Source organism: Stegodyphus dumicola, chromosome 2 (genome assembly GCF_044657685.1).
Source record: "Stegodyphus dumicola isolate Sdum_Otavi_A_Nest chromosome 2, ASM4465768v1".
NCBI classification, from domain to species: domain Eukaryota; kingdom Metazoa; phylum Arthropoda; class Arachnida; order Araneae; family Eresidae; genus Stegodyphus; species Stegodyphus dumicola.
In genome coordinates, this window is record NC_140769.1 from 185,993,609 (window position 1) to 186,018,936 (window position 25,328).

At 31.2% G+C, this 25,328-nt stretch overlaps 1 protein-coding gene across 2 annotated transcripts in view; it reads left to right on the plus strand.

Moving 5' to 3' along the window:
• Nucleotides 1–25,328, plus strand: part of LOC118182421 (uncharacterized) — a 71,268-nt gene that overhangs the window by 25,353 nt on the left and 20,587 nt on the right. For both annotated transcript variants that reach the window (XM_085811520.1, XM_085811519.1), the window contains exon 6: nucleotides 18,522–18,650. In XM_085811520.1, coding sequence (XP_085667646.1) covers nucleotides 18,522–18,650 — 129 coding nt within the window. The remainder of the gene's footprint in view (nucleotides 1–18,521; nucleotides 18,651–25,328) is intronic.

Here is a 25,328-nt window from a genome sequence, read left to right on the forward strand (position 1 = left end):
TAAATAATTAGAGAAGAGGAATGTGTAGCTGACTTAGATAAATCATAGAGTGAATGTCGGTTCAGGTTTACTTCGCTGTTATTCGTCGGTTCTTGTATTAGGCATAAATTTCAAGAGTTAGAAGGGAAAGGTTCGGCGTTACCTTCACAGGTAGTTTGCAGGGATTTGTTTTTGTCAATAAGATGAAAACAATCACGACGTGGACGAATCCAATTTAAAATTTAGAGGACTGCGTCCTCTGAACGCATTGAGGAAGGGGAAAGTTACAGGAATATTTTTTAACTTACAGAGCCTGCAGCTAAAACGATAGTGGGAAAAATATGTAAGGATATAATACACTATCGATTTCTAGAGCAATCTTGAGCAGGCAAATTGCAGTAAATCTGTTTCGCGTCTGAAGAAGAAGGACTTATGCCAGTTCGCTCTTGAAATTGATAAATGTTTATTTAAAAATCTACGCGAATTTAAAGTTTACTTTTTTACAAATTTTAACTATTATATTGGCATGTTTCTCTTATTATTAATTTACTATATTAAAAATTCAAAAATATGATATTTGAAATCATGCTCTGTGTGGAAATTTACACATACATGCATATGTATATATATACATAAAATCTTTAATATGCAAGTTTTATCAAAATGCATTGAAAAATAAAAAAATAATTCTTAAATTATCCCAACAGTTCTGATCATATGATACTAAAGTCAAAATCATACAACACTTTTCAAAGGATCCTTGTCCTCATTATTTTTAAACACTTATAATTTAAAACACATATACTTTAACATATATATTTTGAACTTTATGTAAATTCTTTTATTTAATTTCGTTTCCTTACCCAGGATAGCTATAGCTTAAAATTTCAATTCAACAAGAAAAGCGATTTTTCCACTGTATAGCATGAATGGGAGTTAATTTTCCTTAAAAGGTCCTCTATGAAGGCATCCCTTCCCTTAGGTATGTAGCCTTTGTTTGCATCAAATCCAATCAAGTGAACAATCAAGAATGAAAAAAAATTTCTGTTTCGTTAAATCACGTGATCTGCGGAGTAGGGGCTCCACTTGTGGTCGAGAAGTAAACAGCTGTATACTGGTAGTTCGATCTAGGTTATTGCGCAGAAGAGCGGGTTGTTATTATATAGACCATTTTGTGGCTTTCTGCTTGTGTAATGTGAATACGACCTAGTTTCGCTGAGCAAGTCGTCCTTGAAAATATACCTTCCCTTATGACAGCCGTCGTATGCTTTGTCATATCCAAATACCCTGACCTGATAAACCACTAGCTACATTTTAAACTGAGGCGTCCAATGATGTTCTGAAAACTGAGTAATTAAAAAGATTTTTTAATACGTTTCATTTTGCATCTTTTAATTTCCTACACTTTTGTTTGTTTTGTAATTTGAAGCACCTCCATGTCTTTTTAAATCTAATAATGTGGTTAGAAACACAAACAAAAATTTTAACCTTATGGACCCATACTGTTTTTCTGTCAGAATAAAAATACCAAATGGGAAAACTCGTATTCGGTGAAATATTGTACTAGCGTTGCAAAAACGACTCTGCAGAAGCAACTGAAATTGGCAAAGCAAATCAGAAATTTATTTCAAAATTTGACTCAGTCAAAAAAGTTCTTAACTGCATAATTCTTAACCTTCAGCTCTTAACTACACATTATACAAATAATTTAATGGAATTCGATAAATATACCTCAAAAAGGGAGAACTCTCGAATGATGTACTTTTCTAGCTTTTCTTTTTTGAGTAAGTAAAGAAGAAAACGAGAACTTTACTATGGAAATGATATATATAATGAATGGATATTTAATAATTGAAAATGCTCGATTGATTGAGCGAAAATTGCACACATGGAGTTCATGATTACCATAAATTTACTTGCAACGCTGAATGAGAATGATTACAAATAAAGTGAAATTTTTGATGTTTCCTGAACATTTTATAATATAACTAACATTGTACAGTTTTATATGCAGAACCTGAAGTACTGTTCTGTTACATAGAATTATTCTTGGTGGCAAGTATTGTATGATTATTTCCACCATACGTAAATTTCATTCTCATTGTGCATAAATTTATATCTGCAATTCTATTCAACATTTAATTTAAAAACTGGAAGGAGTATCTAAAGTATGGTCATCAAAATGCAACAGAATATTATAAATGTAGTTTCATGATAGTACTTTATTTCAAAAACCAAAATCTGCTTTTGGTATTTCGTATTATTTTATCATAGCAACAATCAAAAATGCTTTGAAATGCTTTTAGAAATTTAACGCTTTTGGAATAAGATAGCTCAAATGTTTTTTATTAATTTTTAGTGTAGACTATACCTATTTCCAAAATTAATTAAAATCTTTATTCATCTACTTTTTAAAATTTTCATGTTTTGAATGCGCACTCATCGTTCAGTGGATAATACTTTTAATGGATGGACAACAAGAGGTCATCCGAAACTTTAAAACGAACGACGTAAAAATTTTAAAATATGCCATTATACGAATGATTGATATTTTATCGTAAATTATTATTCAGTGATTTATGATTTAAGAAAATAATAATTTTAATATGATTAAATTTGATTGAAATTGAACTAAGGATTTACATCTTCTGTATTACACACTTTTAGACAACAGACAGGAAATACAAAATATCAGAATTTTTCTTTAATGTGAAAGCTTAGAAAATCCTTCAAAAGGAAAAAAAAAAAAGGGAGACCAAAACGTTACAATTATTGCAACCTAATTTAGATGAAGGAACAACTTCTCCAGCAGCGCGGGAAATTTTATTACCCTCAGTCACAATGAAACCATGGAGGTAGGAAGTAATAATGAAACAGACAGAATGGAAAAAAAGAAAAGTCAGGGACAACCTACTGCAGGGTTGTCCCTGCCTTTTCTTCTGCCCCCCCCCACGCCGCATTCAAGCAATTTTGACTTGGCCCTGTATCCAAAAGGAAAGATGCAGACGATATATATCTTTGATTTTCGGAATCGTGAGAAAGTATCTGTCATTTCATTTGAACATTTTTTTCAAGCTTTCATTCCTGTTTCAAGTTAGAATTACGTTTCAAGAATAAAACTACAGTTTGTTGCAACAATTTTTAGAAACAAAACAAAAAACTAAAAACAAAACAAACAAAAAAAGGATAGTAAAGATTTTTTTAACACTGTATGATAAGTGAAACTGTTACGTTATTCCCTAAATTCTCTCCAAAGGTTAATCTAACGAATAATGCTTAACAATTTAAAGAATAATGTCTAAGTCTTTTCACTAATATTCTTTTTAGTTCAAAGGGGCTTTGTCCTTGGAGGCTATTGTTTTCGTTTTGCAATTTAGCGTTGGTTCACTGTAAATGTCCGTTTCAATTTTCAAACTGTTGCCACCCAATGTTAGAGTCCTGCATTATATTTGAAAAAATTAAATGATGAAAAATCTGCATAAATGTATGCATATTTCTCGCATTGTGATAAAACATTGGTACATACAGCCATCGAATTTTGAATGACGTAATCATACTGCGAATATGGGTATGTGGAAGCCCAAATTTGAAATTTGGAATTTGTTTTGTGATCGATTTGATATTTTGTAAAACTTTAACGAATTTTTGAGTAGCAAACTAAATAATTTAAAGGCGAGCAATGGCAATGCTGTACAGAAAAAACCTTTTTATCTCCAGCGCGCGGAACTGTGTATCGGAAATTCTAAAGATATGCTCAATTTAAAACCACTTTGCGATATTGCTCTTGAACTGGATTTTATTGTTTAAGTCAAAGAACGTGATATTTAATAAATAAAGGTAACACACAAAATGTTAAAAAAAGTCCCTTTGGACGTAATTTAAAATCTGAAACTTTTCAGATTTTTCTTTTATTTTGTAAATGTAAATAACTTGGATAAATTAAAAAAAAAAAAAAAAAAAAATCATTTTGTGTAGTTTCATTTTAGCCGAAAGGGCATTAGCCCAGAAAGGATATTAATTTCGTTTTGGCATTTTGCGTCCATTCACTTTTATGGAAGCCCTAATTTGGAGTTTGGTTTACTATTTATTTCATATTTTGTCAGACATTAAAGAATTTTTGATTAATAAACTCAACAATTTCAAAGTGAGAAATGACAACATTGTAAGGGATTTAAAAAAAAAAAAAAAAAAAAATTACCTTCAGCACGCGAGACTCTGAATCGGAAATTTTAAAGATCTGTTTATTTTAAAATTATTTTGCGATATTGCTGTTGAATTGAATTTTATGGTGCGAAGAGCATGATATTTAATAAATAAAGGTAACGCACAAAACATTAAAAAAAACGCCCCTTATTGCATAATTTATTATTTTAATAATATATATTATTAATAATTATTTAATAATTATTAATAATATATATAAATTATTATTAATAATTATTAAAAATATTTATAAATTATTAATAATAATATTTTATAATTTATTATTTAAATATTATTTTATTATTATTATTATTATTACTGTTTTATCAGTAATGTTCACAATTTTGAAATTCTAAGTTCCATAACCAACAAAATAATTCAAGCTTATGATATTTGTTATTCTTCTACAAAATCGCTTATCCTATGCACCTTTTAATTGCAATTCCACACCTGCATCGTTAGATATCGTTTTCAAGTCCCTAATGAAGGAAGTGCTTTTAATCTTATATAAATCCGTGAATTCCATTATATAATCAACGCATTCATCTTTGATGTATTCCTAGAGAATATATGCATTGATTGCAGATAACTGAAGTGAGTTCTAATTTGTTCATTGTTTTCATGTATATTTGATATTATAAATTATGTTTCTTTTTCTAGTACATTGATCTCAGTAAACAGTAGATCGTTTATTTTCATAAAAGGAAAAAAAAAATTCTTTAAAATAACTATATTTTCAAACGATTAAAACTCAAAATTGATTGCAATCAAAGGACATAATATTTCAGTTGTTTGTTTTCCTTTACTTCGAGAATAAGAGTTACTGCAGAGCAACTTTCTTCAATGCCTTGCTTAGAATAGAATAGCAGAGTTTGAACACTATGATAGTTAGTTTAATTAATAAGGTATTTTCCCCCTCCTTTACGTAATCCATCGCGGTGTAATTAGAAGCATACTCGACGTGTATTCGAGAGCTCCAGGGTTCGAATCCCGGCAAAGGGCAATGTACGTTTTTCACGTCTGCAGCATCAAAAGCCGTTATGATTCAAAGTCCGTAGAAGAACAGGTTAGCTCACTTGCGTACCAATGATTATGCTGTATAAATTTAATAATATTTGTGACATAAAAAAATTAATTTTACAGTCACGTTCAAATTTACATTAAACTTAAATCAATGCAAAAGTCTATAAGAGCCAATATAGAGCGAGAACTCACTTTCGTTTGTTTACGCAAGTGAGGTAACCTATGATTCTTCTTAACTAAGAGACTAAAACTATCTGCCTAAGAACAAGGATGCTTTCGTGAAGACTTCTGAAGGGAAAATATCTCGTATTCACGCTACAGAAAAGGAAACCATTAAAACTCCCATGCAGTCCACCCGTTCACTAGGATTTCAACCTTGGTCAAACAACCAGTTCAGCGACATTACCGCTAGGTCGATACTATGAAATTGAAGAATTATTAAAGCATACGAAAAATTTATTGCATTTTTCTACTTCTTCACAATCAAATTGAAATATTTTCCTCTTTTGATCTTGTTTTTGTTATAAATAAGTATTTTTTAATTAAAGATTTGTCCATAACATGTTGAAATGAATGATAATTTGGAATTAATTGTTTTTCTTTAATGCATAGCCAATAGATTGCAATTTTCTTGATCTAATTTAATCCTATCAAAAATTCTGTTCTAGTAACACTTACAAAAGGCACTAGTAGTATGTTTTTTTAACCATGAATAACTTCTGAAACATCCATAAACAGTATTATTGGGTTTGATTGCTTTTTTAATTAACTATAATGAAAGAACATAAACTTTCCCGAGTTTGCAGCGCACCTGATATAGCATACGAGGCTATTTCCCTAAGGCAAAGGACGCATACAAGGAGGATTTTTCAAGGGCAACTAGCTCGTGTTCGCATTGCTCATGGGGAAAAAAAATACAAAAACGACTAAGTAGCCATCTCATTCTCTGGGATTTTAACGCCGGTTTAACACAATTACAGTACTCTTATTCACTCTGCCAGTGGTTGGCCTTTTACTAAGGCTAGGAATTTTAATAATATTAGTATTTAGTATTGCAAAACATTTACAAATGAAATTGATGCTTTCAAGGAAAAGTTTAATTGAATTACGTATTCAATCTATTAATACCGAGAAGAAGATAAAACTGAAAGCATATTGATTAAATATCAGGTCTGTCTTCTAATTTGAGTATTAAAAATCATTCAAGTGATTGTTATAGATTTGTGCATATTGTATGGATCTTTTAAAATTCGCAAACCGAAATTGCGGTAACACCATTAATTTCTTTCGACATATTTCATCCTCTGAAAATTCTCTATTCTAAAAATTTCGTTCTCTGTTTGAAAACAAAATAATGATCCTGTTAACAGCTGTACGGAAAGTGAGAAGCTCTTTTTTTTTTTCTTCTTCTGATTCACTGCTTTATGACAGTGTTTAAGCAACACTTTTTACAATAAACTGTAATAAAATATGTATAACATTTTTTTACGCATACGTATTAAACGACTACGTTTTTATATTGTTTAGATAATCACTAGACGTCTGTTTGTAGACAGATTTGATAAAGTTAAATGGAAATGCACGGAAAAGCTATTTACCTTGAGGTAGACATTTTTATAGAGAGACTTTGTAGGAAAAATTGCTGGTATTCACGTCACAACTGCAGTTTTAATGAGAAGAAAAAATAAATAAAATCTGAAAACGTTTTCAGATTTTACATTATGCCCAATTTTAAGGTTTTGTGTGTTACTTTCATTTATTAATTATCATGTTCTTCGCACTTAAACCATAGAATTCAATTCAACAGCAATCTCGCAAAATAATTTTAAAATGAGCGTATCATTAGAATTTCCGAAACACAGTCTCGAGCGTTGGAGATAATTCCCCCCCCCCCCCGTACAATGTTGTCATTGCTCACTTTGAAATCGTTGAGTTTGTTTATCAAGAATTCCTTAAAGTGTTCCAAAATATGAAATCGATAATAAATGAAATTCCAAATTAGGGCTTTCAGATGACCATATTTGGTGGAAAATTACGTTATTCAAAATCTGATGTCTCTAAGTACTGTTGTTTTATCACAGTGCGAGAAACATACATACATTTATGAAGATTCTTCATTATTTAATTTCTTTAAATATAATACAAGGCTGTAATATTTGATGGCAACAGTTTGAAAAGTGAATCGACGCAAAATGCCAAAACGAAATTAATAGCCCTTCTGGGCTAACGGCCTTTGGAATAATAAAATATTTTTATTCGGATTTAAATTGCTTATTATTTGTAAGATTGCTGTTATGAAAATTAGTCCATTTTCTCAAACATATACGAAACAATAAGCTATTTAAATATATGTTTATTATACTATAGATTACTGCGGGAGATGAATTCAGCTATCGCCTTTAAAATATGTAGTGAAAGATCCATAAGTAGCTGGTATTGGTATAATAATAACAATAATTTTAATAATAAATGAAGTTAAGGAAAAGTTGTATAGAAAAGAATGATAATATTTATTTTATTACTCGTTTACTTTTATATTTAATAAAAATCACTTTGCTCATTACTGTGCTTACTTTATAAAGTTCAGAACCTCTAACATATGATAGCATACGTCGAGGCGTTGCAACCATGGCCGGCGCTAGGCATTTTGCCGATCGGCGTAACTTTTGAAGGTTTTAAATTTTGCTTTCCGGTGCATTACTAAATTAAAAAACATTTTCAGCTTCTAAATGCCTCTGCCTTGTGTATTACCTAAATTCCAAAATTTTTGCCATCCCTAAATTTTGCTGCTTAGTGTTTTTCTAAATTCTAAAAATTTTCCCGCCTTTTAATTCTACCGCTCCTGCTGTGACGTCAGTCCTGGTTTCAACGAGTATCAGTTTAAAGCTTACGATTATTTAAAATTCTTGTAACATGTTTATTATTCTAGTATTTCCGAAAATAAAGGTGTTTCTATGTTTATAACGTTAATATCAGTCTTATGCTGTCAAAAGTCTGTGATTAAAACATCTCTTGTATATTTAAATTTTCAATACTACTGATATGCTTCTATTAAAACAAATCATCATTAAATGTTAAGGTACGTTAAATCATTAACATTTTTAAAATTTATTTTAATGATTCTGTTCAACTTATTGTGTTGCGGATATTCGATTCTAATTAAAAAATAGGAACTTTGATTAAATACTCTGGATTTATATATTAGCTTCAAACTGTCAAACCAGATTTTAGTTGAAGAGCGGTTATTATTCAATTATTTTTATTCTCCATTTCAGATATTAGATGAAGAAATAAATTCCATTTTTACTTTCAGTATGTGTTGAAAGTATTTCTGCTGTCTTGGCTAATTCGATAGCAGTATTAAAAATTCGAACAAAGCATAGATGTTTGGCGACTCAACAGTTATGTGCAGCAACCCCAAAATAACAAGCTAAATTTCAGAAAAGCGAAACCCTTCCCAGCAGGGAGCCTATTAGTGCAATCACTCCCGTCGAAATTGCTGGGGGAAAGAAATCCTAACGCGAGCGTATATATGCTTGCTGGCCGCTTAGAGCAAGATTTTGGTTGGACGTATATATGCTTGCTGGGCGCTTAGAAGAGGATTTTGGTTGGACGTATATATGCTTACTGGCCGCTTAGAGCACAATTTTGGTTGAACGTATATATACGGCTTGGCCACTTGGAGGGTTAAGCAAACAAAATGAACATTAAACTCTTTTGTAAATTTTGCTTCTCTCAAGATCATAAATGCGTCATTGTTTTATAAACAACTATTCCATATTTTTTATTTTATAATTTCTACATGTCATCTTAGTAGATTTAAAATGATGATCTAAAATCCAGAATTGCCAAAGTTATGCACGGTTCATATGGTCCTTAAGAGCTCTTAAAAGTTTACGTTTTTCTGGAATTGATTTTTGGTCCTTAAAAGCCCTTAATTTCAACCACATTCGGCATTAGATTCTTAATTTTAATCATCTGAAATTTCTGTCTGTTTTTACGACTGGCATTTTGAATGTAAATTAGCATTTTGGACGAATGTTTTTTGGTGATTCATTGACAAATATAGTTATCTTTTGAATGGGTGTATAGGTTAATGGGTTATTATAATTTGTTCCTGTTTATAATATAAATGTTGGGATATTTGGGTTTCTGAGAAGTGAAACTTAAGCATTTTGAAATTATTTAATTTTTTTTAAGAGCTCTTAAAAAACTTTTTGCTTTTGGGAATGTGAATTCTTTATTAAACAGTTCAGAATTTCTCAACTTATCAAAATTTTGGCAATTTTAAGATCACTTTCTATAGAAAATTTTTAATTTGGAAGTCAAGGAATTTTTTGATGATTTTTTTATAAAAAATATTATAACATTGATCAGTTTCATTGAATTAAGGATAATATATTTAAACTGTATTCAAGAAATAACATTAAAATGAAACATTTTTATTTTTCGCTATCATATTATAAAGTGACATTACTTTCCATTTTGGCGACTTATTATATCATATTTTGAATCTGGAAAATAAACAAGATTATAAATGCTTAAATTGTGCTTTATCACAATTTACAAAACAATTCGGTACTTTTCCGTTTTGCCGGCGTAAACCATAAAGTCGGCAGTAATGGTACAACTGGATGCCAAGCGAAATATCTTCACTGGTAACATTTTACGCTTCATTTTCAAAACAGGCCATAGCCATTTCTTATCAGATTGATTGTTTCTTTCAATACTGGCATACAATTACATAGAATTTTTACAAAAGATAGTTAAATTTTATACCCTGAGACCATTTGCGGTAATTAAGTCAATTAGGATGCAATCGCACCGCTCACCCGAAGGCGAAAATATAGGAAAGGCAAAATTAAGGGTTAAATTCATCAATTCTAATGAGAATGCACTAGCGAAGTAAAGCACTGCGGTTTTACATAATTTCTGAGTAAGTTATTCATACGAATTGAAATGATTCTTGCATTTAAACTTTTATTCCAAATTAAGATTTAACTAGAAATTAATGTAGATAATTACTGAGAGAATTATATTTTTGTAGCATAGTTTTTGTGAGATGAGATCACTTTGGGTTACGTCATATGAACCGGCGAATCAGGATGTTGAACCATGAAAGCATAGTAAATTCTTAATGTCTTTTTACAAATTTATAGGCTTTTTACAAAATTTTAAATCTTATTAATATGTTTATGCCTTCAAAATAAAAAAATTCTTAGAACTAAAATTTTTTATGTGTATACTGTATGCTGTCACCAACAAAGTCTGCTTGGCGAGATTTGTGCCGGCAAAACGGGAAAGTACCAACAATTCTTAGCAAAAGCAAAATAGCTGTGCAATTAATTAAATATGCTTTCCTTTTAATTTTTTCATGGTTTGAGTTCTTCCCATGTAATTGTCGCAATATGCATCAGTTTTCTCTATAAAACTAATTTTACACTTTTTTCCAACATATTTCTGGCTTTTTTTACAGAAATGGTAGGGGTAATTTTTCTTTAGGGTTTTCGATATTGCAACTTGGAAAGTTTAGAAGGATTTGAAGGCAAGATTTATAGACCCACGAATCTAGAAGATTCCAGAAAAATGTCTTCATGGTATTAACACATAATGGATATATTTTACAGAAAGTTTGTGATGAACTTTTTCTTTTTGGAAAATTTTCAAAAGAACGATGAAAACATAATTCTTGAATGTTTTACTTTTGATAAGTCTTTCTTAACATGTTTATCTTCCCTTTGTTTTCTCTTGAATGTTTTACTTTTGATAAGTCTTTCTTAACATGTTTATCTTCCCTTTGTTTTCTCTTGAATGTTTTACTTTTGATGAGTCTTTCTTAACATGTTTATCTTCCCTTTGTTTTCTCTACTTTTCACTAGACACAAGCACTGAAAATATCAAAAATGCTTGTAATCTTATAACATGGACAGGCATTTATAAAAAAGAATTTTGCTATTAATAAAGAAATTGAAAACTTTAAAAGATTCATCTTATATGTCTCAAGGCATCATGCATCATACACAGGACTGGCATTATGCATTTTCCCATCTTATGCAATCACCGCGGATCCTAAATTCTGCTGCCTAATGTCTGCCATTTCTATATTCCCTTTCCATTTCCTCACCAGAATGAAAATCGCTTAAATAGTTTTTAAACTGAGCTTTGTGGTTGTAGCGTTGCGCACCTCCAACTTGCACGCAACCAAGAGGTGACTGTTGAAACTGGATAAAAGACAGAGTCTTGTTAAGGGTTTAAGTCCCTTTTTATTCAACGTAATAAATTACAAGTGTGTGCTCCTGACGCTCACAAACTACGCCAACTTGGCGGTAAAATAAAAATAATAACCTGAAAAGAAACTAAAGACAAGACTCTAACTACGAGGCTCTCTAAAAGTAACTAACCTCACCGCGTTTTACAATACCGCTGCTAATTCAGCAAACTTGAAGATCACGTTGAATGATTAACAATACTTCCAGGCCAGCACACAGGCCGAAACGCGGGGTTCTCCAATTTCTGGCTAACTACCTCCGCGCTCGTGAAATAAGAACAGCACGCCTCGAACTCGTTTTCTTTCTATTTAACTCAGAATACTTCCGCTGATAATTTGAATCCTTGCATGTTCTACTAAAATTTACATACTCTGGCATTGGCAGTTCTAGGGGAAAGTAAGGCTTGACAGGAAAGATAGTTTAAACTTAAAATGAATGTTAGTTAAAATAAATATAAACCCTACATGGTTGTAAGACAGAATTTGTTTCCTTCCTCTGCTTGCATTAGTTCCTACCAGCTCAGATAAATTGTAATTTTCCGTCTTTGTGTTATCGCTGCCGATATCTGAATTTGTTACATGATAACTATGTTATTACGAGTTTGTTACGACGTGTTACTGAGCCAGCTTAGATTAAAATTTAATTGTGTAGTCTTTGACTACACAATACTCCACGTTTTTAGTTTGACTGTTCTTGTTTAATTGGATCACCATAAGCTGTAGTTGATTTTGTTGAACATGCCTTTATATTCCAAGTCTTTTTAAATAAGAAATTTATTTAAACCTTTATCTGACTTTACATTCAGCTATAGCGATAATTTATTTCACGTCTGTCAGGGGTTTGGGACTATTTAACTTTATCAAATTTCATAAGTACATAGTCAAGAGATTGACAAGTTAAGTGATAAAACATGCAGAAACTAGTGGGTTTGCATAATTAAACAGATTTCTAATTCTTAGAAAAGATCTTAAAGAGGAGGGAATTGATATAAATTGACCAATGTCTAAAAAGGTTCAAATAAAAAAGATGCAGAAATATTTTGTTGAGCATTGTTGCTACAAAATATAAATGTTTTGAAGCTTTTATGTGTAGTTATCTTAATATTGTTTATGAATCAATGCCATAAATTACATGTATTTTAAACTGTGACATGTTAATAGATTGTGATTTTAATAGTGGTTTTTTAACATATTTTTTTTTAATTAACAGCCATATGTATCTATAATGGCTAAGCATAGCTAACTAGCTAATTTAATTATTTGTAACTAACTGATCAACCTTAAAAATTATCTTTGCATATTATTGCCTTTCGTTAATCTTTACCTTGGTCACAAGATATCGCACAAAAATGTAAAACTTAGTTCTTTGCATCTAGTAAGACTTAAACAACTTATCACCTCTGGTACTTTAGTGGCTTATTAGAACCTTAAAAATTTATTAATTGGGTTGCAACCCCAGGAGCTCTACATGAAGTTATGACACTAATTGTGTCAGGCAGAACACAACTTTCAAAACTTGCCTACCATGCCTACATTAGGCTTTCAGGTTTGTTCTGATCAGCAGGTCTCTCTCTAGGCAGGCAGCAGTGGTAACAACAGCCAGTCTTCTGTAACGAATCATACTGATTATGATTTTTCTTCTCATTTTAACCTATGCCATTTGACATTAAATCTACCTGCTATTTACTAAACTGAAATTGATCTCCAAACTGAGCAAGTACGTGACAAAATGAGACATAAAAGAAAAATGGAAAAAAAAAAAAAAAAAATCAACCATAAAGCTGTTAGTAAAATGCAAGTAAAGTGTCACTAATCTTCTTTCAAATATGTTCAACTGTTATAAGGGTAAAATATTTAATGCTACCTGATAAATTTTATAAAGTTGATTTTATTCTCAAATTTGTTTTATAATAAGGTTTATTAAACTATGTTTAATAATAATGCATTCTACTTGTTCTATTTTATTCTTAGGATGGTATCACAAAAGTGAAGTTCAGGCATAGCTAATATCTTTAATTGAATTTATTCTATTCCCTGAGGAGTCCATACTTTTTTTTATTTATAGTCCTTTAAATTACTTAATTTCCATGTGCAGAAATGTATACAAACCCTGTTACAATGAGTCCAGATTTTCTTAAAATTTATATATCAATTAAAATTGAATGTGGAACAGAATTAAAATGCTAACAATAAAAAAAAAATAGTTTTACTTTCTTGCAGCTTGATAAAGCTAAAAAATATTGATGTGAACGCCACATGAATTCCTTGTACAGCCTATTAAATTATATATATATTCCTTAACTTAATTTAAACTTATTTTCTTGGATTATTCTAACTTAATTAACTGATTCTTCAAAGCAAGTTAAAATTGACATAAAAAATTGCAAATTTTGAAATTAAATATCCCAGTCAATTTTTATGATACGGGAGTCAAACTTTTGATGTTTTTATTTTTTCATAAAACTTTCCCAAATATAAATATAAGAGCCGGAGGTTGCATTAAAAGTTAAATTTCAGCATTTGTAAAAAATTATTTTTTTCATTTGGCATTATCAAAACATGAATATTTTCATCATTAAAACACTTCTGTAGCTGGAAATGTATAGCTGTGACCAATGATTGTGAAAATAATGGCTGGTTTGCACGTTTGGTTCTGTCAGTTGTAATAAAGAAGGACAGTTGCACAACTAGATGTTATAGCAGTCCCATATGCAAAATTTCAACATCCTATGGCTAGTCATGTTTGAGTTATGCGAGACACATGCATACGGACGTCATGAAAAAATTCTTTCGAATCGATTTTACAATCTCCTTTTTCTAAAAAGTCCTTCATTTTTGTTGTATGGGAATCAAACTTCTTTTAATTGTATTTTTCCATAATGAGTATAAAACTTTCCCAAATATGATTGTAGGAATCGAGAGATTGCATTAAAAGTTAGATTTCAACATTTGTTGAAAAATAATTTATTTCCCCTTTTTTTTAAATGTGACATTAAACCTGAATATTTTTTCTATGTAAAATACTTCTGTAACTGGAAGTGTATGACTACAATCAATGATTGCAAAAATAAAGGTTGGATAAAGACTTTTAAGCCATGTAAAGGGATGGGTATATACACACACATATATATAATGTATTAGTTGCTGCTGATTGCAATAAAAAAAGGGAGGTGCACAACTAAATGCTATAGCAGTTCCATTTACAAAATTTAGATGTTCTTCGACTAATCATTTTTGAGTTATGCAAGTTACATGCATACATAACGTTTTGAAAAAAAAAAAAAAAAAAAAAAAAAAAAAAAGAAGAGTCCTTTATTCGTATTCATATGTGCAAATGTCATGCAAGAAAATATTTCGAATGAATTTGGGAACAATTGAAATGTATATTTCTGTTGAAATATGACACCTGGAATTTTTCGAGATTACAAGACTTTCTTCACTTTGTACAAGGAAGTAAAAATTGATTTGGATTGAAAACCCATCTAGCTATTCACAATATTTATTCTCATTGCCAGTGGTAGTTGTTGCAGTGCATCCTTTTTCAGGTTTGGAAAAGTTGGTTTTGCCATTTGTTCTGTATGAGAAGTGAGTTTTTGATATAACCAAAGTACATTTCATAAATGATGATTAATTTTAACATTTATTTATCTTTTGAAGTATTGATAATAATAATTAATAATAGAATAATGTTACCAGAGTAAGGAATTAGACATTGTTAAAAACCAACACAATTGTTTTGTAAACAAATCTGGGTTTCTTATATTAAAAATATAAGCCAAGTGAGTAGGCAGTAATTAAATCATGAGCATAAAGTTTTATTTCTATTAATAAGGAGAAAAGATCATTAAAGATGTGGCAATCAAAAACAGGAAATAGTACACAAATGCATTTGGTGTAAATAGTTTTGTGGCAACAAGTACACATTTGGTGACAAATATAACATTGTATTTTCGGGATAGAAGTATTTTATTTTTTAAGGCCCAGAGTGCTTAACTAGGCACAATAAAGTTCAAATAATATTTTATACAATAGTACTATGTTCAAGGTCTCAAATCATCAGGACTTCAGCGATTCTGGATTTCAGAAATTTTCAGGTTTTAAATCTTCAGTTCAAAATCTAGTAAGATGACATATAGACACAGCAGTATTGTTTAGTTCAGATAGTGAAGCACTAATTCCCCTTTCCCCCCGCACACAACCCCTGAAGGATAAAAAATGTGGTCGCAGCCAACCTTAGTGCGACATCAATCAATGTATTATTGTTGGGCCTAGTGTGATTCCCTAACAAGTGTTTGCAAGTGACAAGCAAGAATCTCTAAATTTAGTAAAGGGGTGGTGCGCCTATGCATGCTGCTGGGCCACAGGATGTTGGATGTCCAGATTTCAGACTTTACTGGATAACCTACTTCCTCTGATCCTTTAATTCTATTCATTTGCAAAATGCAGTCTTTTCTGTACTGTTATAGTGTTATCAAATTTTATTTTACATTTTCAGCCTTTTTTGCTTCTGGGTGATTTTGTTTTCTTGTAGCATAAACATTCATGCCGATAATTAAGTCACTGTCCCACCTAACTTCTGTAGAGTTTCAGAGTTGGAAAGCCCAGATTTATGTACTGTGGCAATCCTGCTCATTTTTGTATTATCTAACTCTTTTACCTGGTGCCATTGCTCTATTTATATGTACTTTATTATCTTTTTTTAAAAAAAAATATTCGTATAATCATTGCAGCTATCATCTTCTTCTTTATTGAAAAAAAATTCAAAATTGGTTTCTCTTGACTTGAAATCCAAAAATTGGTGAAATTGGTTCTTAGCCAATCGAATGGTAGCAGCCACTACCATTCGATTGGCTATAAACTGTGATGACTAATATTCTTCATAATTTGAATTATGTGTTTGGTTATCATATAAGCGTAGCCTTTTATTATGTGCAGTGAATTTTGAATTTGGTAAAATCAAATGTTTCATGTAAACATGCAAAGTCAAAATTCACAAAAGGCCCAGAGTGTGTAATTTGCTGACAGCCAAAATGAACTTATCCTCTAAAAATCAGTTTTCTCTAACATTCATTTTCAGTGCTGTTAGATAAAATTCTATTGCTAAAGGAACTGAATTAAATATAAAATGAGTAGCTAAATTATATTAATTAATTTTTGCTTGTTTTAAACTGATGAAGAAGAAAATTATTTTCTTGGTAATTCCAATATTAAAAATTAAATAGGTATCTGTTGAAATACACTGTAGAAAATTAGTAGAAATAAAATAACATTAGAGTATATATTTCAAAAACATGAGTTCAATTTAAAAATCAATTTATGTATTAAGAACAGTAATTTGGTATTTATCTGTTGTAGTTCTGAAAAATTTATTCATTGAGTAAGTTTTATTTAATCAGTAGTTGCTATAATTTCTGAGTTCACTGTAAGTATCTTTATGGGTGATTTTGTGTCTGGGGTATGTTTGTGCGTAGTCTGTAACTTTGATGAATAACAGAATTTAATGAACCAAAATAAGTAAAATGTAGATTAAAAAAGAAACATATTTTGCTTTAAACCTATCTTTGAAGTTTAATTATATGTCTATATATATTCTTTTGTGTATAAGCTGCACTTAAAAAAAAAAAAAAAAAAAAGAATAAAATTAGGAATGTACAGAAAATTAGGAATGCAACTTATACACATGAAGGATTTAGAAATAGGTACACCCACACATATGGCAATATAGCAATGCATATTTAATGTTTGAGTATGAAATTCATTGTTGTTGGGTGAATACATAGGATTGTAGAAGTTTAGGTTGTAGGTTGTGGTGAAATGCTATGGGATTCTGGTACCGGAAATGGCCGTAGTACACAGCTCTTTAGTTGTACTGACAATGAGAGTAAATAAAAGGTGCTAAATGTAGAAACGTGTTCTTTTTGACCTATAATAAAAATTTTTTTTTCATCGTGTGGTAAATACCATTTTCATTTTAGATACTTTCACTGCACCAAAACAAAAAATATTGTAGTTTGTAAACAGGCTTTTCTCAGATTATCTTCGAGATTTTTTTTTTATTTCTTTAAACTAAAGTTAATTAAGAATATGGCTTATACACATGAGAATGTTGTGTTTATCATTAATTTCATTACATATTTATTTTTTCCTCCCAGAATGTACTTTCTCTGTACTTTCTTTCCCAGAAGACAATTTGATGGAATTTTAAATGTATTTCTACTCTGTTTACAGTCATTATTTATGTTGTAGAGACATTAGGTTATTTGGAAGCAGGAGATGTGAAAAATTAGCAACGCTTTTGGTGGGACTTGACCGCGGACCTCTCGAATACACACTGAGCGTACTGACTACTACAACATAAAGGTATGATAAGAAGACTGGAGAAATACCTTATCTATTCCTCCTTTTAAAGGTTGACTGGGGATTAGGGGACCCAATTGCTGAATTTTGGTGGTGGAGAATCATCATCCACCACCTTTTTTTTAGTCTGGATGCCACTATACAGTCCACTGTAAAGACATTAGGTATTTTTTTAAAGGTGGAGAGATTGAAAAATATGCAATGTTCTTGCCAGGACTCGAACCACGGACCTCTCAAATATGCGCTGAGTGTGCTGATCACTACACCATGAAGGCATGCTAAGAACACCTTCTGATGCTGAGAAATACCTTGTAATGTAAACTTTAGAGATTTGGGGATATTTCATAACATCAGAAATTTTTGTTATATGTGTTTCTGTGGTATATATGCGACAAGTATTTTAGTTAACAAAAACAGAATTTGTGAAATTAAATACTTTTTAAAATACTTTTCATTCAGCACTGTCCTCAAAACATTTAAAATAAAATTTGCTTAAATTTTCAAAATGCATGAGAAATGTATTGCAGTATATTTTTGAAGTCGCTCCCCCTCAGATTTTTCATTTAAATAAAGATTTATATTCATCCCTTCCACCCATCTTAGTTTAAAAAATAGGGGAAAAGTAGAACTATTGATTTTTGGCTGTTGTTGATTCAGAAATTCAGTTATATGTTTTATTTTAATTTCTTAGCTTCAAAATCATCTGAAGAATGTGAAACAAATGAGTTAAAATGTGGAAACAACAAATGTATACCAGCCAGCATGAGATGCAATGGGGTTCCTGACTGCGAAGATGGTTCAGATGAACATATGTGTTCAAGTAGGTATTAAACAATTTGTTGCACATAATACCATAACACTGCAGATAACAAGTATGAATCTCTTGCTCGATCTTTTGCCGTATTTAGATTTTTCCATTCTGTCAGCGAATGATACATTGTTGGATTGTACTTTGGCATAAGAAGTATAAATTTACAATGCTATGTGATAAATAATCTATATTTCAGTGGCAGAGGTTAAGAATAATTCATCTCGATATCCCATTCATAACCAAATTACTGGAATATGTGCATTCAGCTACTGAAACATTCAGTATTTTTACTAATTGTTTTTGAACAACAAATACCTCATTAAGACATTTTAAAAAAGTAAAATGAACAGGTAAAGCTTGTTTAAAAAAAGAGGGGGGGGAGAACAAGGCTGAATCAGCTTGTATACGCTAAGAAAATTTAATCAAGCTAAAAGGTGAAATAGACGTTATTATCTGTACTGTTTTCTTAAACACTAGTTGTAAAATAATTATTTTCTTGCCCATTAACTGCAAATGTTACATACATAAATAAAGTTCAAAGATTTTAAAGATATACTTAAATTAATTTTAAGAATCATTGGTTAAAAGAAAACACAGTATTCTATTTTAGCTCAATCATGGCCTGGAAAGTATTAATTTAGCCCCATTTTGATTAGTACATTGCGAACACATAGCGTCATTGGGAGAAACGCATATGCAAGCGGACAACCGTTTATACTATTGCGTTGGATTTATGCGTACGGAAGTTCGGTGGTCGATTGCATTTATTGCCACCAGATGTCTCTTTATTTACCTTATGGGATTCGGACTCTTAAGTATTCTGCTTGTGAACTGTTAAAGTGAAGCGTGCTAGCAATTTTTAGATAAGATTTGCAATAGAACTGAAAGTAAATGAAGGTTCTAATCTGGTAGCGTGATTGTTCCATTTCAGATGCCTTGTAATTAATGATAACAATATTTGTTTACAAATTTCATAACACATTGTTCTAAAGCAAGTCTCTTTCTTTCAAATGCAAAAAATCATTTGACAAAATATGATTAAACACGCCAATGTGAACTGTTTGTACACATGATATTTGAAGTGGTGGGAAACTTTTCTTAAAACTTGGTGTTATCTTGTTGTTTATTGTAATATTCTTATGAGGTTCAAAAACATGTAAGAATATTCCAGTTTATTCAAGTTTAAAAATATTTCAAATCAGTAGGTTTGCCTTGGAAATATAAAAATATTGTGCTTAATTTAGTTTAAAAGCAAATTTTTGATTGGTTTTATTTTTTTATGTTATTTAAATAAATTAATAGTTATTTAGTTTTGTAATATCAAAAAACATCTCAACAAAAATTATTTGTTAAAATATGAGTTACAAGACAGATATTAATAGCAACAGTGACATATGACGCAAAGTAGAAATGATTGAAGTGTCAAATATTTTTGTCAAAAGGAATGCGTTAAATTCATCACTTAGTGTGCTCATCTTTATTGGCTAATTGTGTATGGATAACTCGGCATTGCTGGGTGAAAATCATAGATGTTTCTTCATGTAATATCATTCCACCCCAATTAAATAAGCATATGTTGTTAAAAGTACCAGTGGTACTTCTAGAAATCATGTTTGTCACATACTGAATATTAGACAAATAGGCTAAGACTCTACAAACTGAGGCTGAGTTGAAACGTGTTGGTCACAAAGGAGATGACTATCATCTCTTTCAGAAGGATAGCTGAAGGAAGATTCCATGTGATAGTAGCTTCTTATTCCAAGACTTCATCAATGCGTCACCAACTGTTCATACTGGTAACAGTTTTTGGAAGACAAGGGATTGGTTCAGATGTAATATTATCGTAAGTCATATTGATCATGTGATACCACTAATGATGGTGTGAGATGCATCCTTCCAGATGCTGTACCTCTACTATAACAGGGTTCGTACAGTCTTTAGAAGTCCTTAGTTTTTTTTTTTTGGAATCGATTTTTGGTCCTTAATTTCAATCAAAATTGGTAGAAGGTCCTTAATTTTAATCACCTGAAATTTCTGTCTGTTTTTATGACTGCAGTTTTGAGTGTTAATTAGCATTTTGGAGGAATATTTGTGGCGATTCACTGACAAATATGGTTATCTTTTGAATGGGTTCATGAGTTCTAAATTGTTCTTAATATAAAGGTTGGATATTCGAATTTCTGGGCAAGAAGTGAACCATAAGCATTTCGAAATTATTTCAATGAAGAGCTTTTAAACAACTTTTTGCTTTTGGGGATGTTAGTTCTTTTATTAAATGGTTCTAAATTTGGCAACTTATCAACATTTTGGCGATTTTAAGATCAGTTTCTATAGAAAATTTTTAATTCGGAGATCTGAGAATTTTTCCGCGATTTTTTTTTCAACATTATAACATTGAAAATCATTAAAGTAATGGTGATATATTGAATTTATATTTAAAAAATAACATTAAAATAAAGCATTTTTATTTTTCGCTGTCTTATTATAAAATGACATAACTTTCCATTTTGGCGACTTATTGTACAACATTTTGAATCTGAAAAATAAATAAGGTAATAAATGCTATAAAGCACAGTTTACAAAACAGTTCTTAGCAAAAGCAAAAGTAGTATGCAATTAAATAAAAGTGTCTTTCCCCCCCCCCCATGGTAAGATTTTTTTCCCATTTAATTGTCTCAGAATTCTCTACAAAATTAATTTTACACTTTTTTTACCCCTCTCTCTCTCTTTTTTTTTTATTTGGCTTTTACTGTGACAAAATTGGTAGGGGTAATTTTTCTTTAGGATTTTAGACATTGCAACTTTGACAGTTTAGAAGGATTTGAAGGCAAGATTTAGACATGAATCTAGAAGATTCGAGAAAAATGCGACAAAATGAAAATTGTCTTAATAGTATTAACACATAATGGTAATGTATTTTATAGGAAATTTGTGATGGATTTCATACCTTTTTGGAAGAACAATGAAAATATAATATTTGAATGTTTTTCTTCTGATACTAGAAGTCTTTTTTTTTAACATGTACTATATCTTCCCTTTATTTTCTCTACTTTTCACTAGATACAATCATGGAAAAAATTCTTCTAATCTTATCGCATGGACAGGCATTTATAGAAAGGAATTTTTCTGTTTATGAAAGAATTGAAAACTGACAATTTAAAGGATTCATCTTATATGTCTCATCATACATAGGGCTGGCGCTAGGCATTTTCCTACCTGATTACCTACTCTGTGGCTCCTAAATTCTGCTGCCTAGTGCCTTCTTAAATTCTAAAAGTTTTGCCAATACTAGATTTTTGTTGCTCAGTGTGTCACTAAATTCTAAAAATTTTGCCACAAAATTTCGGATATATTGTTTCATATTTGTTCTGAATATTCATACAGGGTGTTCGGGATAAATTTGACAGTTTCGTAAGGAAAAAGAAAATCCACTTCGTATCTATTAAATTTAATGAATTGACAAAAAAAATTACAGGCAGAGTAAATTACAATACTATCAACAAGATTCACTCAAAATAACCACCATTAGCATCAATCACAGCTTCAATCCTGCTTCGAAACCTCGAACAAGCTGATGCTACGGTCTTCCTGGGAAGGGCCTCAAAAACTGTTTTAATTTTATCCATTAACTGGGCTTTTGTATTACTGGAAGTGCGATTGGTGTCTTTTTCAACTACACCCCATACAAAATAATCCGTGGGGTTAAGGTCTGGGGAGTTTGGAAGCCAAACATTTGGACTGGTGAAGTCGTAGAAATTTTCAGACAACCATTTTTGACTTTTTCCAGAGGTGTGGCAAGGGGCCGAATCCTGCTGCCATACATAAAGCCTACCTTTGGCTATCCTTGTTATCCAGGGCTTGGTTACAGCATTTAGTAACTCCGCGTAGCCATCTGATTTTAACCTGAGGCCCTCTTGGAAAAAATGTGGAGGCATCAAATCGCCTTCAGAAGATACACATCCGAAAACCATCACAGTTTGGGGAAATTTAGTCTGCGTTACACGAGGAATGTCCTTTGTACTGTATGCAAGCCATCTGTTATTCTGCATGTTGTGTTTTTGATCCTGGCAAAAAGTTCTTCTTATCGGAAAAGAACCAGATTGTTTGTGGTTCCGCAGGATGTTTCACTTTGCTTAGAAGTTTCTTTGCGTTTATCAAACATTTTTCACAGGACTTTTCTGTGAGTAGCTGACCTTTGTGGCACTTGTATGAGTAGTAGCGAAGGTCTTCATTGAGTGCAAGCTTCATAGTAGAGGCTGGAACATTCATTTCACATGACAAAGCCCGAATTCCAATGCCAGGGTTCTTCAACACCTGTTCCTGCAGATTTGCGAGGAATTCTGCTGTACAAATGCAATCAGATCGTCTGCTAGGGATCTTTCTTCTTGCTACATCCTCATAGTCACCATTGCAAGTCTCTAGTTCATGCCTGATTGTTTTTACTGTGTTCAGGGAGCATTGGTCAGCAGTCATAATATCCTTATTTTGATGGCCGGCACAAATCATCATGATGCAAGTTATTCTCTTCCATGATTCAGGTGGGTTCCAGTCATCCATCCTTTCTGACATCTTGTATATGAATGAAGAAGGGTCCAAACTTTTAAATGACAAGTAGTGTGTGTCAATACCTCCAACCTACGGAAAAATATAATCAATTATAAATATGTCAAATTTATCCCGAACACCCTGTATTACTAAAGAAATAAAATGAGCAGCTTTTTCTATATATGTTCAAAATGCATTTAGTTTTTTAGAATAGCAAAAATTTCTAATGCAAAACTTCTAAAATGAAGAAGAACCATATTGAAGGGGGGGGGGAATACGTTAAGAGAAAGAAAGTTATTCTTCAAAAATATGTACAGTTATTATTATGTAAATTAACTAGTTGTTTATAATTTCAGCCTTTACGATAACTTCCCCTTTCCGTTTCCTCACCAGAATGTTAATCAGTTAGATAGTTTCTAAACTGGAGTTTTTGAATGGTAAGATAAAGTGTTTTCTGGCCTCTGCTTGCACGCTGCATTAATACCTGCCAGCATACATTCAAATTAAATTGTGTAGTCTTTGACTATTAGTCTACATTTTTAGTTTGAATTTGATTGTTCCTGTTTAATTACATCACCACGAGCTGTAGATGATTGTGTTAGCTTAAGAACGTGCCTTTATATTTTAAGTTCTTTTTTAATAAAAGGTTATTTAAAACTTTATCTGACTTTGTAGGTAATTTCAGATATGGCAGTAATTTGCTTCACATCTGACAGGGGTTTGTGACTATTTAACTTTTACCAGATCAAGTAAAACCTCATAGGTACATTGCCGAGAGAATGAAAGGTTAGGAGATAAAGCATGCAGAAACTAGCGGGAACATTAGTTTGCATACTGAAACTAATTTCTAATTGTTAGAAAAGATGCTTAAAGAAAAGCAAATTGATATAAATTAGCCAAAATGCCTGGGAGGGCTTCAAATTAAAAGGTTCTGGTTAATTTGCATGTACTTGGCTACTAGAACATTTGAGAGGTAAGTGGCTATTTGCTGGTCTTCTTACAACTGTAAAATATAAATAATATCAAAGAATGATTAAAATATCCTTTTATTCACACAAAGAAATGCTAATAGACGGCCCTTCTCGGGCTTAAAGGAAGGCCTCCGCTTGGGCTTAAGATAGAAAATAAGAAACTAATTCTAACTAGCCAAACTTTAGCCGAAGAAACACAGAGATTGTTAACCGGGTTGGCCTGTAATTAAACTTCACCGGGCACATAAGATTATGGCCATACATAGTAAGATAGGCTTAAAACAACAAGTGGCTCGAAGGCAGAATACGCTCTACAGAGTTTTTTTACGGAAGTGACTGAACTCCTTATTAAATACTGGCTCTACTTCATTGACATAAAACGCGATACCTAAATCTCATTCTTGCGTTGTAGGTGAGAAACAAATATTTAACGCACTGGAATAAGCCCTAAAAAATTAAAAAGATGCATAAATTTTTTGTTGCATGTTGAAGCTACAAAATATAAATGTTTTGTAATTTTTAATGTGTAATTATTCTAATATCATCTAAGAACCAATGTCATTAATTGTATGTATTTTAAACTATGAAATGTTATTAGAGTGTGATTTTGATAGTGCTTTTTTGACAAATATTTTTAAAATATATAAAAAAAAATGAATAGTGGTCATGTAAATCTATAATGATTAAGGGTATCTAACTACCTAATTTAATTATTTGTAGTTAATAGTTCACCCTTAAAAGTTATCTGTATATTAAAATGAGTTATTTCCCTTCATTAATATTTACCGTGATCACAAGATACAGCACAAAAATATAAAAAATTATGTAAAACATTCTTTGCATCTAGTGAGACTTAATGCAAAAAAACTTATAACTTCTGGTGCTTTAGTGGCTTATTGGAACCTTAAAAATTTATTAATTGGATTGCAACCCCAGGAACTCTGTAGAAAGCTACGACACGACTGCATCAGACAGACAGAGCACAACGTAACTTTCAAAACTTGCCAACTGTGCCTACATCATGCTTTCAGGTTTGCTTAGATCAGCAAGGTCTTTCTCTAGACAAGCAGCAGTGGTGGCAACAGTCAGTCTTCTGTTACGAATCATGCAGCTTATGATTTTACTTCTCATTTTAACCTAAATCTCTGGACTGAGCAAGTACGTGATAAAA